At 40.5% G+C, this 18,945-nt stretch overlaps 1 protein-coding gene across 1 annotated transcript in view; it reads left to right on the forward strand.

Annotated features, from left to right (window-relative positions):
* The first annotated feature begins 1,216 nt into the window (after nucleotides 1-1,216).
* The window catches only part of rab40c (RAB40c, member RAS oncogene family), an 82,825-nt gene continuing 65,096 nt past the window's right edge, over nucleotides 1,217-18,945 (forward strand). The window contains exon 1 of the mRNA XM_059979601.1: nucleotides 1,217-1,727. Within this exon, the coding sequence (XP_059835584.1) occupies nucleotides 1,577-1,727 (151 nt within the window). The 5' untranslated portion in view covers nucleotides 1,217-1,576. The remainder of the gene's footprint in view (nucleotides 1,728-18,945) is intronic.

An 18,945-nucleotide genomic window follows, 5' to 3' on the forward strand; every position in this document is an offset into this window, starting at 1 on the left:
TGATGGAGCAGACTTGAATGGCCAGATGGCCTGATTCTGCTCCTATGTCTTATGGTCTAAAATGCTGGAGGTATTCAGCAGGCCAGGCAGCATCTACAAGGAAAAATACAGTTGGCATTTTCGACCTAAGCCCTTAGGCAGGACTGTAGAAAAAAGCAGAGCAGATTTAAAAGGGGAGGTGGGGTGTGGGAGAGAAACACCAGGTGATAAGTGAAATTTGGAGGGGGAGGGATAAAGCAAAGAGCTAAGATGTTGATTGGTGAAAAAGCCAGAAGGCCGTGAAAGAAAGAAGAAAGGGGTGGGAGGGGTGTGTGAGGAGCACTAAAAGGAGGTGTTGGGTGGGCAAGGAGATAGCATGAGAATGGGACAAGGGGATGGGAAATGGTTGACGGATGGGTTGTGTGTGGGCATTACGGGAAGTTTGAGAAATCGATGTTCATGCCATCAGGTTGGAGGCTACCCAAACGGAATATAAGATGTTGTTTCTCCAACCAAAGTGTGGCCTTATCACGACAGTGGTAAGCCATGGGTGGACATATCGGAATGGGAATGGGAATGGGAAGTGGAATTAAAATGGGTGGCCACTAGGAGATCCCGTTTGACCTGGCGGAAAGTTTTCATTAGCATTATGAGAAAGCAAAAGGGCCAGCAACGAATAGGCAACCACAATTATTTAGATACATCCTGTCTAAAAGTAAGATCCGTTTTTTTTAAATTAAGGGTGCATCGAATCATTCAAACATACAGCGAAATATGTTATTTTGCATCAAGACCAACACAGTCTGACGATGTGCTGGGGGCAAAGCAGCATGCCCCCAACTTAACTAACCCTTACTCTATAGCCCGTACCTCTTTGGAATTTGGGGAGAAAAGCGGAGGGAGCGTCGGGTGGAAACATGGAGAGAACGGCGGGAACTGAACCCTCACCAGTGAACAGTAAAGAGCTACGCTACCGCGCCACCCTCCACCACCAGTGGGTTCGCAGGGGTAGAAATGTTACATTAACATTTACATCCTTTTCAATTAATTTGGTTTTTTTTTGCACAAATTGATTGTTCCGCACGAAAAGAGTACGCACGTTCAGATGCTGAGGCTGGTGCCCACGCAAATTAAATGGCCATGCCATTCACTCGCAACGCTCTCCACCGCTAGCTCCGACTGGCCAGACCCCCCATGACCACACCTGCCCAATCAGATGCCAGCATTGCGTCATCCCCGTCCGGCCACAGCCAGTCAGAGCTCGGCTTGAAAGGAGGTGCAGAAAATTCGCGGCGCTGTCAGCTGTCAGTGAGTCCCGTCAAAGCCGGTGGTGGCGTCTAGCTGCGAATGAGAGGAGCGCAAAACATTCATATGTAATATGTGTGTTTGGAATCGCGTTGCCTCAGCAGGGAATCACTGGAGCTTTTCCGACGCAGTTTCCTAAGGCGCATCTGTGGTGGTTATGCGAAGCGCATGCGCTGAGCGAGTTGTCGCCGCGCAGGCCTCGCCGACTGTTGCGGAGCCCCGGGGTCGTGAGTGTTCGCTCGATCGCAGTGTGACCGTGAGATGAATCACAAAACTGTGTGTCTCACGGAGGATGACGACAGTGGCGAGCCAAGGAAGCCCGGTGAAGACCTACGACTACCTGCTGAAATTCCTGCTGGTGGGCGACAGCGATGTGGGCAAGGTAGAGATCCTGGAGAGTTTGCAGGATGGAGCCAGCGAGTCCCCCTACGCTTACAGTAATGGTAAGGGAAACCCTGCACGGTCACACGGCACTGCAGTGTGCGCCAGTGGAAATCCTGGCGCAGGAAGTTGAATGCGTAACCTTGGCATTTAAAACATTTATTTACATTAACTCTTTGGTCACCAGAATAGTTCTTTCTTGGATTTTTGAATTACTAGTATACAAGATAAACACTTTCACACTTTATCCAAGTGGAATAGGTACACTTCTTTGCTTATTTCTACATTTGAAAACTCCACTGGAGTGTAAACAACCTGAATGGATTGAAAGTACTCGATTTTGCGTTTTCTGGCCTGCAGTGTCTGTCAATCCATTTGCTCTTAGAACTTTATATATCGTGCATTAACGATTATTTGTAACACTTTAATTCTAGGTCAGAGCTATGGACTTAGAAGAAAGCATGTCTAAAACCACATTATCAAATAATCTGTATTGTGAAAACTAAATATTTGATAGCTTTTTTTTATCGTGGTCATCGATTTCGTTTAAAAATGTGGACTTGTTTTTCCCCCCTTTGGAAAGCAGTGTTGTATTTAGTTAAAGAAAATTGCTGATGCAGGTTTGCATAATGAATCAAGCATTGCATTCTCTGCTGTCACGTATTTTGTGTTGTGGTTTTACAGCTACGGATATCTATCCTTACTATATTTGTTAATGGCAAAACAGTTGCTGAGAATGCTTGTGGCATTTAATCAGTAGTTTCAAAATCTTACTTTTTGAAAGTGATGTTCTTCCAATAATAGAATGATTATTGGATACAAAGGTCAACACTATGAAGTAAACCTGTAGAAGTTGCATATCTTTATGTTAAAATTGTGCTGATGGTTCTGGAGTATTTTGAAGATATATTGTCAGTTGTTGATATCATATGGAAGAAAATAATTTGTAATAGCCATATCTGTGAGTAGATCCAAGTTGACTGGAATAAGTTTGAATCTGATCCATAAATTTTATACACTTACTCTAAAATAGATACTTAAGATGGAGATGCTTGGCATTTATGGAAGGTTATTGATATGAAATTTTAACTGTTTCCATCATTTGCAGATGTTGTTTGACATGTTGGGTATACCCTGATTTTATTTCAGTATTGTACATTAATCTGGGAAACTCACAGTTCCTTGGTGTATTTGCAGCAGTAAATTACAATATGTTAAGATGTTTCAAGTTGTGTAAATAGATAGAACATTTTACTTGGTGATGGGCAAGACCTCAGTGGTAGCATGCCAAATTGCTAAATGAGCAACACATTTTGTTTTTTCAACTTTTTTCAGCTGTTCTTTGGATAGCATTTTAATTTCTTCACATTAATGCATTAAATCTTGATTTCTGGATAATCATTGTCCTCTAAGTAGACTGTTGTGGGGTGTTTGTTATTTGTACTTAGCTGTTTTGTTAGTGCAAATTTGATTTGATTCAGATCATGGAAGGAAAGGAATTTGGTTTACTATTATGGACAGATGTAATTCATTAAATGCCATCTAATTTGGTCAAAAATGATAATCTTGTGTGTTGTACTGAAACACTGTATTTTAATAAGCCTTGATATTCTTTCTTAAAACTTCTTTCATAGCTTGATGCTGAATGTGATTTGGTAGCATTCTTTGTTGTATTTTGTAATAGTGTACTGTTATGCTCCATCCACTCTTTGTGAGGGCAAGATGGTAAAAAGCACATTCTTGACAACCACTTTACTTGGTGATTGTGGAAAGAAAAATAATTTAAGTAAAGCCTCTTTTTTTTATAGGAGTGTACTTAATAGCTTGTCAGAACACAAACTCCACTAATTTGAGATAAACCAGTTCAAGCAGTGGTACTTATGACTTTAGAATTTGTAATTGATTGTCTTATTATTTGGCTGCTGTTTTAGTTATGAATTGTTTTTTAAAATTGCAGTTTTACTCAATTTGATCATCTGAATCTGAGTTAAGTTCTAATTCCATAAATATGCAAAACAGTAATGTTGCAGGTACTGCAGCTGTCACATAGCTCTAAAGACCTGGATTCCATTCTGATTTCTGGCATTGTTTTTGTGAAACTTGCACTGTGTCAATGTGACCATGTGGATTTCCCCTGGGCATTCCTGCTTCCTCCTACACCTCAAATGAATAGGTAAATTGCCTGCTGTAAAATACCCGTAGTTTGGGTAGTAAGAGAATTGAGGGGAGAGTATTAAATGACATGGGTGAAGAATAGATTTCTCTGAGAACCAGGAATAAGCTTAATGGCCTAAGTGATCTCTTTCCATGTTGAATGAAAATATGAAAGAATTATTAAGATGTACACAATATTCATTATGCCCTCACATGTTGAGGACATAGTACCATGAAAACATGATGTAGTGTAGCATGAAGTAGTGTGGCAAGGTGTGGTATACTTGATTTAGTAGTAGCTAAAGTCATAAACTGGGTTCAGAGTTGTTTGTGTAAAAGCTAAGAGTATGTGCTTAGTACTGACGAAACATGGAGTTAACTTCGCCCTATACCTTGATGAGCCCTGCAGCCCTTGTGAAACCTTGTAATACTTGTTCTGTGTTGTTCTGGCAAGAGAAGATGAAAATGTAGTGAGCAGCAATAATTCACAACAAAGAGCAGCATCCCACCCATATCTCCAGGTTGGGAGGAGCCCAGGGGGTAATGGGCACTGGCTGAATGGCTGTGCCCTTCTCTGAGGCTACAGATGTGGTGCTTTGAATGGAACATCTCAGCGATGATAGCAGGGAAGGATCTCAATCACTGACTGCTACCAGGTTCCGTGTTGACCATTCTCCTCTGACCTCTCATTAACAAGGCATTTGTGGCCACTGAACTCAATGTTTTCTTTTGTTTTTAGTACCATTCTCTGTAACTGTAGAGACTATTGTGTGTGAAAACCCCAGAAGATCAGTAGTTTCTGAGATAGTCAACCACGTCATCTGACACCAACATTCCTCGGTCAAAGTTACTTAGATCACTTTTCTTACCCTTTCTGATGTTTGGACGAAGTTCAAAGTACAATTATTATCAAAGTACATATAGTTGCAAGAAAAAATTTGTGAGCCCTTTTCAGTTAGATGGTTTTGTACATTAATTACTCGTAAAATGTGGTCTGATTTTCAACCAAGTCAGAATACTAGACAGACACAATCTGCCTAAACTAATAATACACAAACAATTGTATTTTTCTTGACTTTATTGAACATTTTGTTTAATCATTCTCAGCCCAGGCTGGAAAAAGTATATGAATCCTTGTATTTAATACCTGGTAGAACCTCCTTTAGCACCGATAACCTCCACCAAACATTTCCTGTAGCTGTGGATCAGACTTGCACAATGGCGAAGAGGAATTTTAGACCATTCCTCTATACCAAGCGGTTTCAGTTCGTCAATATTTCTGGAATACTCTGCATGAACAGCCCTCTTCAGGTCCTACCACAGCATCTCAATTGGATTAAGGTCTGAGCTCTGACTTGGCCATTACGAAACACAAATTTTCTTCTTTTTAAATCATTCTGTTATTTTCGGGTTATTGTGTTATTGTATCGTCCAACTTCTATTAAGCTTCAGTTGACGGACTGATACCCTGACATTCTTCTATAAAATGTCTTGATACAATTTTGAATTCATTGTTCCCTCAATGATTGTGAGCTGTCTTAGTTCCTTAGGCAGCAAAGCAGCTCCAAACCATGATGCTCTTTTCATGATACTTCACAGCTGGGAGGAGGTTTTGGTGTTAGTGTGTATTGCCCTTTTTCCTCCAAACATAGCATTGTGTATTTCTGCCAATGCGTTCAACTTTTGTCTCATCTGTCCACAGAACATTGACCCAGAAGTGTTGTGGTCCATCCAGGTGGTCTTTTGCAGAATTGAGATGTACAGTTTTTTTTTGGAGAGCAGTGGTTTCCTCCGTGATGTCCTTCCATGAATACTGTTCTTGTTCAGTGTTTTTCTTATAGTGGACAGATGAACAGAGACTTAGCAAGCTCTGGAGCTTTCTGCAGGTATTTTGATGTTTCCTGTAAGGTTCTTTATCACCTCCTTCTGCATTGCACGTTGTGCTCTTGAGGTGATCTTTGCAGGAAGCCCATTCCTAGGGAGAGTAGCAACAGTACTGAATTTCCTCCATTTGTAGACAGTTTATCTTACTGTGGACTGATGAACACTCAGGTCTTTAGAAATGCATTTGTAGCCTTTTCCAGCTTCATGCATCTCTACAAAACTTCTTCAAAGGCCCTTTGAAAATTGTCTTGATCGAGGCTTTGTGTGCATAAACATCTTTTTCTTGTGAAGAACAGGCTCTGTCAGTAATCTGACTTTGTCTTCTTTTTATAGAGCAGGGCAACTCTACAACCTATATCTCCAATCTCATCTCATTGTTTGGAATACCTGATTCCAAATAGCTTTTGTAGAAGGCATTACCCCAGAGGTTCACATACTTTTTTGAAACTAAACAGTGATTGTTTAAATGGTGTACCCAGTATTGATGAGAAGTACAATTGTCTTATTAGTTTAGGCCAGGGGTCGGCAACGTTTACCACTGAAAGAGCCAATATGGACCCATTTCCCACAGAAAAGAAAACACTGGGAGCCACAAAACCCGTTTGACATTTAAAATGAAATAACACTGCATACAACGGTTTTTTTTTGCCTTTATGCTATGTATAAACAAACTATAATGTGTTGCATTTATGAAATTGATGAACTCCTGCAGAGAAAACGAAATTACATTTCTGCATGCAACAAAAACATTTTGAACTCCGAAAAAAAGACGTTGGGTTGAAGGTTACTCCATAGTTAGCCTACCTTGGATCGAGGAATTAAAAGAAAGCGCGCACTGGCGGGTGTCAGGCATTGGCAGTGGTGATGTATATTAATAGCGATAAAAAACACGTTGTAGCGGTGTGCTACACGCAGCGCTAAAATAAAGACACTGCAGTCTAAGGTAACTTTATTCGAACTAAACAGCCTTGCTTTAAAGCCTCCCTCAACCCGTCCCCATGGGCGCGGATGCTCCAAAAGACACGTACTCACAAACCCCCGTAGGCTATCTCCCTTAGCCGGAACGGTGGCTAATTGTGAGCCGGTTCGGATGTGCCAGGAAATGGGGTCTCCACAACGTTTTTAGATTGTACAAGATCACCATAATCTTCAAATTTTGAATTACATTTCAAAAACTAACAAACCACAGGGAGCCGAAGCACAGAGATGAAAGAGCCGCGGGTTGCCGACCCCTGGTTTAGGCAGATTGTGTTTGTCTGTTATTGTGGCTTAGATGAAGATCAGTCCACATTTTATGAGTAATTAATTCAGCTAACCAAGTATTTGTAAAGGGTTCCCAAACCTTTTCTTGCAATTGCATGTCACATACCATCAGGTAAACGGTACAAGAGCCTCGGGGCTCACACCACCAGGTTTAGGAATAGTTATTACCCCTCAAAGATCGGGCTCTTGAACTTGAGGGGTTAACTTCACTCAACTTTACTCGCCCCATCACTAAACTGTTATCACAACCTATGGACTTACTTTTAAGGACTTTTCATCTCATGTTCACAATATTTATTGCTTATTTAGTTATTTATTTTTTCTTTTGTTATTGTGTTCTGCAAGTTGGTTATTTGTCTGTCTGTGGGGTTTTCATGAATTCTATGGCATTTCTTTGTATTTACAGTGAATGCCTGCAAGGAAATGAATCTCAGGGTTGTATGTCAAAGTTCCTCTTTCAGGCATATTCAGTAAATCCAAGAACCATAATAAGACAACACAAAAGAAAAAAATAATAAATGAGCAATAAATATCGAACATGAGATGAAGATTCTTTGAAAGTGAGTCCATAGGTTGTAGAAACAGTTAATTGATGGGGAGTGAAGCTAACCCCTCTGTTTTAAGAGCCTGATGGTTGAGGGGTAATATAAAGAACAAAATAGTATAGTACAGGCCCTTCGGCCCACAATGTTGTGCCGACCCTTAAACCCTGCCTCCCATATAACCCCCCCACCTTAAATTCCTCCATATACCTGTCTAGTAGTCTCTTAAATTTCACTAGTCTGTCTGCCTCCACCACTGACTCAGGCAGTGCATTCCACGCACCAACCACTCTCTGAGTAAAAAACCTTCCTCTAATATCTCCCTTGAACTTTCCTCCCCTTACCTTGCTATGTCCTCTTGTATTGAGCACTGGTGCCCCGGGGAAGAGGTGCTGGCTGTCCACTCTATCTATTCCTCTTAATATTCTTGCATACCTCTATCATGTCTCCTCTCATCCTCCTTCTCTCCATAGAGTAAAGCCCTTGCTCCCTTAATCTCTGATCATAATACATACTCTCAAAACCAGGCAGCATCCTGGTAAATCTCCTTTGTACCCTTTCCAATGCTTTCACATCCTTCCTATAGTGAGGCGACCAGAACTGGACACAGTACTCTTAAGTATGGCCTAACCAGAGTTTTACAGAGCTGCATCATTACCCCGCAACTCTTAAACTCTATCCCTCAACTTATGAAAGCTAACACTCATAGGGTAGTTAAGAAAGCTTATCAACCTGTGAGGCAACTTACAGGGATCTGTGGACATGTACCCCCAGATCCTTCTGCTCCTCCACACCTCCAAATATCCTGTCATTTACTTTGTACTCTGCCTTGGAGTTTGTCCTTCCAAAGTGTACCACCTCACACTTCTCTGGGTTGAACTTCATCTGCCACTTCTCAGCCCACTTCTGCATCCTATCGATATCTCTCTGCAATCTTCGACAATCCTCCACACGATCCATAACACCACCAACCTTTGTGTCTTCTGCAAACTTGCCAACCCACCCTTCTACTCCCACATCCAGGTTGTTAATAAAAATCACAAAAAATAATGGTCCCAGAACCGATCCTTGTGGGACACTATTAGTCACAACCCTCCAATCTGAATGTACTCCCTCCACCACGACCCTCTGCTTTCTGCAGGCAAGCCAATTCTGAATCCACCTGGCCAAACTTCCCTGGATCCCATGCCTTCTGACTTTCTGAATACGCCTATCATGTGGTACCTTGTCAAATGCCTTACTAAAATCCATGTAGATCACATCCACTGTATTAACCTCATCGATATGCCAGGTCACCTCCTCAAAGAATTCTGTCAGGCTTGTTAGACACAATCTGCCCTTCACAAAGCCATGCTGACTGTCCCTGATCAGACCATGATTCTCTAAATGCCCATAGATTCTATCTCTAAGAATCTTTTCCAACAGCTTTCCCACCACAGAAGTAAGGCTCACTGGTCTATAATTACCTGGACTATCCCTACTAACTTTTTTGAACAAGGGGACAACATTCGGCTTCCTCCAATCCTCCGGTACCATTCATGTGAATAACGAGGACATTAAGATCCTAGCCAGAGGCTCAGCAATCTCTTCCCTCGCCTCGTGGAGCAGCCTGGGGAATATTCCATCAGGCCCCGGGGACTTATCCGTCCTAATGTATTTTAACAACTCCAACACCTCCTCTCCCTTAATATCAACATGCTCCAGAATATTAACTTCACTCATATTGTCTTCACCTTCATCAAGTTTCCTCTCATTAGTGAATACCAAAGAGAAGTATTCATTGAGGACCTCTCTGACTTTCACAGCCTCCAGGCACATCTTCCCACCTTTATCTCTAATCAGTTCTATCTTCACTCCTGGCAGCTTTTTGTTCTTCACACAATTGAAGAATGCTTTGGGGTTTTCCTTTACCCTACACACCAAGGCTTTCTCATGCCCCCTTCTTGCTCTCCTCAGCCCCTTCTTAAGCTCCTTTCTTGATACCCTATATTCATCAATAGACTTATCTGATCCTTGCTTCCGAAACCTTATATATGCTGCCTTCTTCCACCTGACTAGATTCTCCAACTCACTTGTCAGCCATGGTTCCTTCACCCTACCATTCTTTATCTTCCTCACTGGGACAAATTTATCCCTAACATCCTGCAAGATATCCCTAAATATTGACCATATGTCCATAGTACATTTCCCTGCAAAAACATCATCCTCATAATTTGCCCTTCCCCAATTAAAAAATTTCCTGTTCTCTTTGATTCTATCCTTTTCCATGATAAGGTTAAAGGCCAGGGAGCAGTGGTCACTGTCCCCCAGATGCTCACCCACTGAGAGATCTGTGACCTGACCCGATTTGTTACTTTACAATAGATCTAGTATGGCATTTCCCCTAGTCGGCCTGTCAACGTACTGTGAAAGGAATCCGTATTGAACACACTTAACAAACTCTACCCCGTCTAAACCATTGGAACTAATCAGGTGCCAATCAATATTATGGAAGTTAAAGTCACCCATGATAACAACCCTGTTATTTTTGCACTTTTCCAAAATCTGCCTCCCAATCTGCTCCTCGGTATCTCTGCTGCTACCAGGGGGCTTCCGGAATACTACCAGTAGAGTAACTGCTCCCTTCTTGTTCCTGACTTCTACCCATACTGACTCAAAAGAGGATCCTGCTACATTACCCACCCTTTCTGTAGCTGTAATAGTATCCCTGACCAGTAATGCCACCCCTCCTCCCCTCCCTCCCCATCCCTCTTAAAGCACTGAAATCTAGGAATATTAAAGATAAAATGAGTAAGAATAAGGAACCTTGGTTCTGTTAAAGGCAAAATGAACAAGAATTGATAAAGAAGTGATAAAGAAGAAGAGAGAGATGTATAACATGTATAGGCAACGGGGGAAATGAGATGCTTGAGGAGTATAAAAAGAGTAAGGAAATACTTAAAGAAATCAGGAGGGCTATAAAAAGACATGAGGTTGCTTTGGCAATCAGGGTGAAGGATAATCCTAAGAGCTTCTACAAGTATGTTAAGAGCAAAAGGATAGTAAGGGATAAAATTGGTCCTCTTGAAGATCAGAGTGTTCGGCTATGTATGGAACCAAAAGAAATGGGAGAGATATTAAATGGGTTTTTTGCATCTGTATTTACTAATGGAGTCTATGGAAACAAGGCAAATAAGTAGGGAGGTCATGGAACTTATACAGATTAAAGAGGAAGAGGTGCTTGCTGTCTTGAGGCAAATCAGAGTACATAAATCCCCAGGACCTGACAGAGTATTCCCTCGGACCTTGAAGGAGACTAGTGTTGAAATTGCAGGGGCCCTGGCAGAAATATTTTAAATGTCGATATCCCTGGGTCAGGTGCCAGAGGATTGGAGGTTAGCTCATGTAGTTCTGTTGTTTAAAAAAGGCTCAAAAAGTAAGCCAGGAAATTATAAGCTGGTAAGTTTGACATCAGTAGTAGGTAAATTATTGGAAGGAATACTAAGAGATAGGATCTACAAGTAGTTGGATAGACAGGGACTTATTAGAAAAAGGCAGCATGGCTTTGTGTATGGTAGGTCATGTTTAACTAATCTATTAGAGTTTTTCAAGGAGGTTACCAGGAAAGTGGATGAAGGGAAGGCAATGGATGTTGTATACATGGACTTCAATAAGGCCTTTGACAAAGTGCCGCATGGGAGGTTAGTTAGGAAGATCAGTTGCTAGGTAGACATGGAGAGGTAGTAAATTCGATTAGACATTGGCTCAATGGAAGAAGCCAGAGAGTGGTAGTGGAGGATTGCTACTTTGAGTGGAGGCCTGTGACTTGTGGTGTGCCATAGGGATCAGTGCTGGGTCCATTGTTATTTGTCTATCTCAGTGATCTGGATGATAATGTGGCAAATTGGATCAGCAAATTTGCTGATGAGATTGGAGGTGTAGTGGACAGTGAGAAAGGTTTTCAAAGCTTGCAGAGGGATTTGGTCCAGCTGGAGGAATGGGCTGAAAAATGGCAGATGGAGTTTAATGTGGACAAGTGTGAGGTATTGCACTTTGGAAGGACAAACCAAGATAGAACATACAAGGTAAATGGTAGGACACTGAGAAGTGCAGAAGAGCAGAGGGGGATACATAATTCCCTAAAAGTGATGTCACAGGTGGATAGGGTCGTAAAGAGAGCTTTTGGTACATTGGCCTTTATAAATCAAAGTATTGAGTATAAGAGTTGGAATGTAATGGTGAGGTTGTATAAGACATTAGTGAGACCGAATTTGGAGTATTGTGAGCAGTTTTGGTCACCTAATTACAGGAAGGATATTAATAAGGTTGAAAGAGTGCAGAGGAGGTTTACAAGGATGTTGCCGGGACTTGAGAAACTGAGTTACAGAGAAAGGTTGAATAGGTGAGGACTTTATTCCCTGGAGCATAGGAGAATGAGGTGTGATTTGATAGAGGTGTATAAAATTATGATGGGTATAGATAGAGTGAATGCAAGCAGGCTTTTTCCACTGAGGCTACGGGAGAAAAAAACCAGAGGTCATGGGTTAAGGGTGAAGGGGGGAAAAGTTTAAAGGGAACATTAGGGAGGGGTTTCTTCACACAGAGAGTGGTGGGAGTTTGGAATGTGCTGCCAGATGCGGGCTCACTTTTGACATTTAAGAAAACTTGTACAAGTATATGGATGAGAGGGGTTTGGAGGGATATGACCCAGGTGCAGGTCAGTGGGACTAGGCAGAAAAATGGTTTGGCACAACCAAGTTTCTGTGCTGTAATGTTCTATGGTTCTAATATTGAGAATCCATTCCTGCCCTGGTGCCAGCCAAGTCTCTGTAATGGCCACTACATCATAATTCCATGTATGTATCCATGCTCTCGGTTCATCTCCTTTGTTCTTGATGCTTCTTGCATTGAAGTGCATGCACTGCTCCTGAGTCTAGTGATCTGAACCCTGATGCTTCTGTACCTTCCTAAGGGCAGCAGCAAGAAGAGTGCACGACCTGGATAATGGGTTCTTATTAATGGATGTTGCTTTCCTGCAAGACTGCTCTTCGTAGATGTGCTCAATGATGGAAAGGACTTTACCTGGTATGGACTGGGCTGTATCCACTACTTCATGTAGGCTTTTCCATTAAAGGGCATCAGTATTTCAACGCCAGGCCATGTGGACCATGTCTGCATGCTTTTATGCGTTGAATTGCTGCCACATGATTGACTGCTTAGATATTTGTACTAACAAGCAGGTGTATGAATAAAGTAGTCACCATTTTCTAATCATCAAAAAAACTGCTATCATGTGCTTGGATTTAGAGAATGAAGTCTGGGCTTGGATTTAAATATGTCTTTCATATTAATTATTGATTTTTGTCACCTTCCACCTGTACATCCTTATCCTTAGAATTTGCATGTAATTGTATGGGCAGAAGCTGGGTGTTCTATCATCAGCTTCATCACCTTGTCATTTGATTTCTTTTTGATGGGCCCCAAAAGGTTGTTAAACCTTTTCAAGTCTCAAATCCTTCTTGGGTTGTAACAACCTTTCAAATTGCATTAATATAATATTTTTAGTGCTTGGTCTATCAATTTGTAAACAATGGTTAAAAGATTTTTCAATGCTACATTTTTAGATTTTTTAGATTTTGTTTTTAATAAGGCATTATATTTTATAAATTTTCTTTTTATGCAAATGATCATGCCTCATCCTGCAATCTGTATCAAGGTATGTAAATCCTTTTGTATTACAAATTGACTCCAATAATCCAGTTTGCTCAGGATTTGGTAGCGCTAGAGTAGCAGATTTTCCAAACTATTGGATATTGTATCCAATATACATTTAATAATTGACTTTTTAATACCATTACATAGTATTATAATAAATCTCCCAGTGACCAAGCCAGAATAGAGCACATAAACTGGGTCACAAGCAAGTGGGAAGCATGCATAGTGATCGTGACCTGATGAGGCAGACCATTGGGATTTCAGACTTGTTGGTTATTTCCTCCAAAGGTGATTGAGTTTATTGTGTCATTTCATAAATTTAAGCATTAAGTTTAGACTAATTCTTCAATGGCGTAGTCAAATTGAGAGCAGATCATGTGTCTGTAGGCCTTCTCGGCTATTAGCTGATCCACCTATCTTGAATTCCAACGTTTTGCAATCCTCCTATGATGACTTGATTTTGCTAAAGTAACATCTTCAGTGTGTTTGAAGACTGAGAATCTACTGTTATGGAAATAGATTCCTCCATAAAAATTTTTTTGGGGTACTATTCTGCAGACACCATCATGAGTCCATATGCTGTAACTCTAGCCTTGCCAGCCAGAGAAAATGATCTCTTTGATTATGTTAGTCCATTGCTGAAGCTTGAGTTCAGTTCATTATGGGGGACCATTGTCAGAGGCTTATGTTTTGGCATATGAGTGTCATTAATAATGTAAATTGAGGAAATGAATGGGACCAAAAGTAATAAATCAATGAACTGCATTTTATGATTTCAAATGAAGTGACTGGAGATGTTGGATGCTCTTGACATTCTTAAATTCCATAGAGTCTAGAACAGTTCACACAGATTAGAAGTAGTAGATGTAATCCTTTTATAAAATAAAGGAAGAAAAGAGAAACTAAGTAAATACAGGCAGTCCCTGGGTTACGAACGAGTTCCGTTCCTGAGTCCATCTTTAAGTCGGATTTGTACATAAGTCGGAACAAGTACATCCGGTATTATTTAGCGTCACTTAGTCAAATGTTTGTTGTAATATATAGTATATATTTTACCTTTCTATGCATATAAAACACTTAAGAAACGTATGTATTCCAATAATTAAACCACTGTGTTGCTTAGTAATAATTATAGCTTTCATCAGGGCAGGAACTTCCACATGCTCCATTATTCTCACTGTATCCTTTAAAATTGTTCCGATCATTGACCGACTGTAGCCTAACGCTTTTCCAATGACCGATGACGTTTCACTTCTTTCCAAACGCTTTATTATTTCCACTTTATTTTCAATCGCGATCGCTTCCTGTCAATGGAACAGAAACACTGCGGGCGGTGGGTCCCGAGCTTTGCTAGCTCCCAAGCTCCGCTGGGTCCCAAGAACCATCGCACTGAATTCCCCAGGTCCTAAAGTGCACTGCACTGAGACAGGTTAAATGGGACAAGTGAGGGCTGTGCTGGTATTGGGTATTTGATCCTCCACAATATTCCGTGTGGGAATTTAAACTGGAGGTGGTGGTGTTTTTTTTTATGAGGTGGAGTTGTGAGTTCAACATCAACCCGGCATGAATGGAGAGCGATCTGTCACTGGATCGAACTCAGGAACCTCCGTTCTCAAACCTGGCACTGATCTCACTACACCACCAGCCGACCAGAAAAGTCAGGGTGAATCTTGCTAAGAAAAATTTAAGCCAAATACGAAGTTACACACTCAACACAGTGTCAATGGCAATGACTTAAAATGTCAGACAGCATCACGATCCGACTTAAAATGGCGGACGGTGTTCTCCTTCCTCAGTTTGTAAGTATGAGTTGTCCGTAAGTTGGATGTTCATAACTCAGGGACTACCTATAGAGGAATCAGTATTGGCAAAAAGCACTTGGGGAAATAGTAATATTGCATTTCTGAAAGGGAAATTCATATTTTTGACTAATTGTTGAAGCTTTGAGGCTATAATGACAATAATGAGAGTGAGCCAGTTAATTTTGTATTTGGACTTTCAAAAAGCTTTAGGTAAGGTACCATGTGAGATTATTTAAAAACAAAAGTGCAGACTCTGAGTGATATACTGATGGCTGTAGCAGAAAGCAGGGAGCAGGAAGATCTTGGTGTGAGATGCAGGGATGAGTGTCGGAACTCATTTGTAATAATTTGATGGGATCAAGTGTAATGTATCCAAGTTTGCAGCTAGTACAAGTATTTTGCTAGATAAGCTATGAGGAGGATGCAATGAAGCTTTAGGCAGCTGTAGAGTGATCACTAACATGGAAAATTAGATATAATGTGCAAAAATGAGACATTGGTAGAAAAAATATAATGGTATAGGCTTGCAGGACCAAGTGGCCTAGTCTACCATTTCCTTTGTTCTCATAAATCATAAAACCAAGGTCCCATACCAACGTCTTGGGTTGGTATAAAATATCCTTTGGCAGTATTAGAGTACAATATTTATCATCAAATCAAGATGGACTTGTGTTGAGGTTATCCTGTTGCATGCTTATGTCATTCATCTAAACAATTTGGGTTCCAAGCTTCCTGCATTATATTATTACACTTCAAAGTTCTTTGGGATTTACTGAAGTCCTGTAAGGTTCCATGTAATTACAAGGCTCATTCTTGGCCTATCTTCTAAGGGGAAAATAAAGAGTTTTTGTTTTGCACACAGAACTCTCTTCTCAGCTGTTTTTTTTTCAGTCCTCATGAAGGATCTCAGCCCAAAACGTTGACTCTTTTCGGCAAATTCTGCCTGACCTGTTGAGTTTCTCCAGCATTTTGTGTGTATTACTTTGATTTTCAGCATCTGCACATATTCTCTAGTTTTTGTTTTTGGTGGACTTACTGATCTCAAAGTGTGTGTGTGTGTGTGTGTGTATGTAGAGAGAGAGAGAATATAATATATTTACATCTAGTGAAATCTTACTGCCTATTTTAAATTTTAAGCCAATCCTATTCTTTAACTTAATTTTGGATTTTGTTTTAATAACAATGTTCATCATTAAAACAATTATGTAGGCCAACACATTTATCTAACATAATCCTCTTCAGTTTGCTGGATTTTGCAGTTTAAAAATAATTCAAAGGTTTCAGAGGTACATTTAATGTCAGAAAAATGTATCCAATATACATCCTGAGATGCTTTTTCTTCGCAACCATCCACAAAAAAAAGAGGAGTGCCCCCAAAGAATGAATGACAGTTAAATATTAGAACCATAAAGTCGTTCCCCCAGCTCCCCTCCCTCCTGAGCCTAAGTGGCAGCAAGCAATGAACCCCCCCCCTCCCCCCCCCCCCACTGGGCAGTGAATTAAGCTGTATACCCCAATCGTATCATCATCCTTATGTCAGTTATAGCTTTCTTTCTATTTATGCATTGTTTTAATTTCTGTTGACATCAGTATTTATGCACATTCATAAGTTATGTTTGAAAATGGTAGGCTGAATCACCTTGAACTTTATAAATGTTGTGAGATCACTGGGGCTAATGGTTTGAAAATGGAGGATTAGTGATGTATTTCCAAGGAGGATTATGTAATGTGGAAGGTTGTCTGCTTGTGAACTCATGAGACTGCTCTATGTACTTTGTTAGGTGGTAGAGGTTGCATCTAGAGAAACCACAACGAGTAGCTGAAGTATGTTTTACAGTTAGTATACACTATAATGAAGCAGCAGTGATAAAAGAAATGAATATTTGGCATGCTCAATGTGATGCTAATCAGGCCAGTTGTTTGTCTTGGATGGGTTAGAGCTGCTTGCAAGTTATTGAAGCCATACTTCTCCAATTAGAGATTTTTCCCTCACATTACTACTTTTGCCTTGCAGATCATGGAAGAGCCCAGGAAGTGGGGAGACTTAATTATTTGCTAGACGTACCACTATCACTCTCGTCACTCATAGCTGTAGTTTATTTTAATATTTTTCAATGTTAGGGAGTTGCTAGTAAGACCAGCCTTTCTGACTCATACTTAACTACCTTTTAACAAAGTGGTCGTAAGTTGCCTTTCTGAATTGCTGCAATCTTCTGGTGAAAGTATTCCCAGTATGCTGTTGTGCTGGTTTGCTGCATTTGGGAATTGCGTGCTTTAAATAATTTGGCAATATTTATTAATACATTGAATTACGTTATCTCCATTTTGGTCAGAAAGGCTGGATTGTTGCTGAAGGTAAGAAGTTTTCCCCTCTTCTGGTAAAACTGAAGTTAACAGTTGACATCAGGCATGGTCTGTTCCTCTATGATAGTGTTTTGTGAAATAAAGATAGTAATATTTTGTGATTACAATACCCAGCAATCAAAATGAAAGTGTTGCTTTGTGTTTTTTCCTTTGGGGATGGGAGGAGGAAGAAAGAGACAGGATTGCTATGTCGATCCTTTTACTGAATAGAACTTATCTAACCATTTATTTGATGTTCCCCCTTTTTTCTGTCAATGCTAGCTTATCCTCCTTTTAGCCTCTGATCAGTTGAAACATTGATGTGCTAGGTGATGCTGCTGTGAGGAGGAGATGGAACTGGATAAGGATACTAAGACTTTGTACGTGGAATTTTTGTGTACTCAAGATTATGAAGAGTTGGCCTGGGTTTTTTCCCTAATACTAACACTTGTATTTTAACCAGGCCCCAATAATGAATGTTGGACGAACAACAGAGACATGGAGTCATAGGGCTATGCAGCATGGAAACAAATCCTTCTGCCCACTTCGTCCAATGTGTCCAGCCGATTTGCTTGTGTTTGGCCCATGTTCCTCTGGGCTTTTTCTATCCATGTACCTTTTAAATATTGTCATAATTGTACCTGTCTCTACAGCTTCTTCTGGTGGCTTGGTCCATGCACCACTACCTTCTGAGAAGAGTTGCTTTTTGGATCTTGTTTAAATATTTCCCCTCACCTTCAATCTATGGTCTCTAATTTTAGGCTTCCCTATCCTGGGGAGAAACCCTATCCAAATTATCTAAGTCACTCTTGATTTTATGTATTTCAGTTGAATTGGATATTATTGTCATATGGGTGGAAAAACTTGACTGTTTCTGCATTTTGTCACTGACAGTAGAACTAAATGAAGAAAAGGTATTGGCAAAAAAAAGATCCTTTTGATATGGAGGGGTAACGTACGAGGTGAAGATGTGTCATGATAGGAGCCATTGCAGACAATTCTCTGAAAAACATAAATTCAACCAGGTTGATGTGGTTTATCATGTCAGAGCTTGGAGACAGGTGACACTCAATTTCTTTTGTCATAATCAGTTACAAATGACTCTTTGAGAACGTCATTGGGATTTGGAAGGCAGTGGCTTTTCAATAACCTGGTAGGAAATTTTTTTTAAAAAGTTGCAGATGGACTGGAAATTTGTAAGTTTGAAGGGTCATGAATGGTTTTCAATGATGGATGTTGGTAATAGATGTGCCAGAGAAATATAGAACCAAGGATACTGACATGGGATCTGGAAGGGATGTTAGGTAGTCAGCAATTTCATGGTTGAAATAGGCCAGATAAGGTCTGAAAGGGCAAGTGAGGCAGTGTGGCAACAGGATCACTAATAATGTAATCTGATGATGTTAGCTGACTAGAAAAAGCACCATTAATGAAATTCCTCTGGAAACTTCTGACTGACAAAGAAATCCATACCTGTTAATGTGCCAACTGTCAACATTGTCCAAAATAAACTTCAGTCTTTTTGAATTTTGGAGGGCAAGTTCTTTAGCACTTGGTGCAATGGAATCTTAGCAAACTCCTGTGCAGTGTGCTAATGG

This window comes from Hypanus sabinus, chromosome 9 (assembly GCF_030144855.1).
Source record: "Hypanus sabinus isolate sHypSab1 chromosome 9, sHypSab1.hap1, whole genome shotgun sequence".
In the NCBI taxonomy this organism is placed as follows: domain Eukaryota; kingdom Metazoa; phylum Chordata; class Chondrichthyes; order Myliobatiformes; family Dasyatidae; genus Hypanus; species Hypanus sabinus.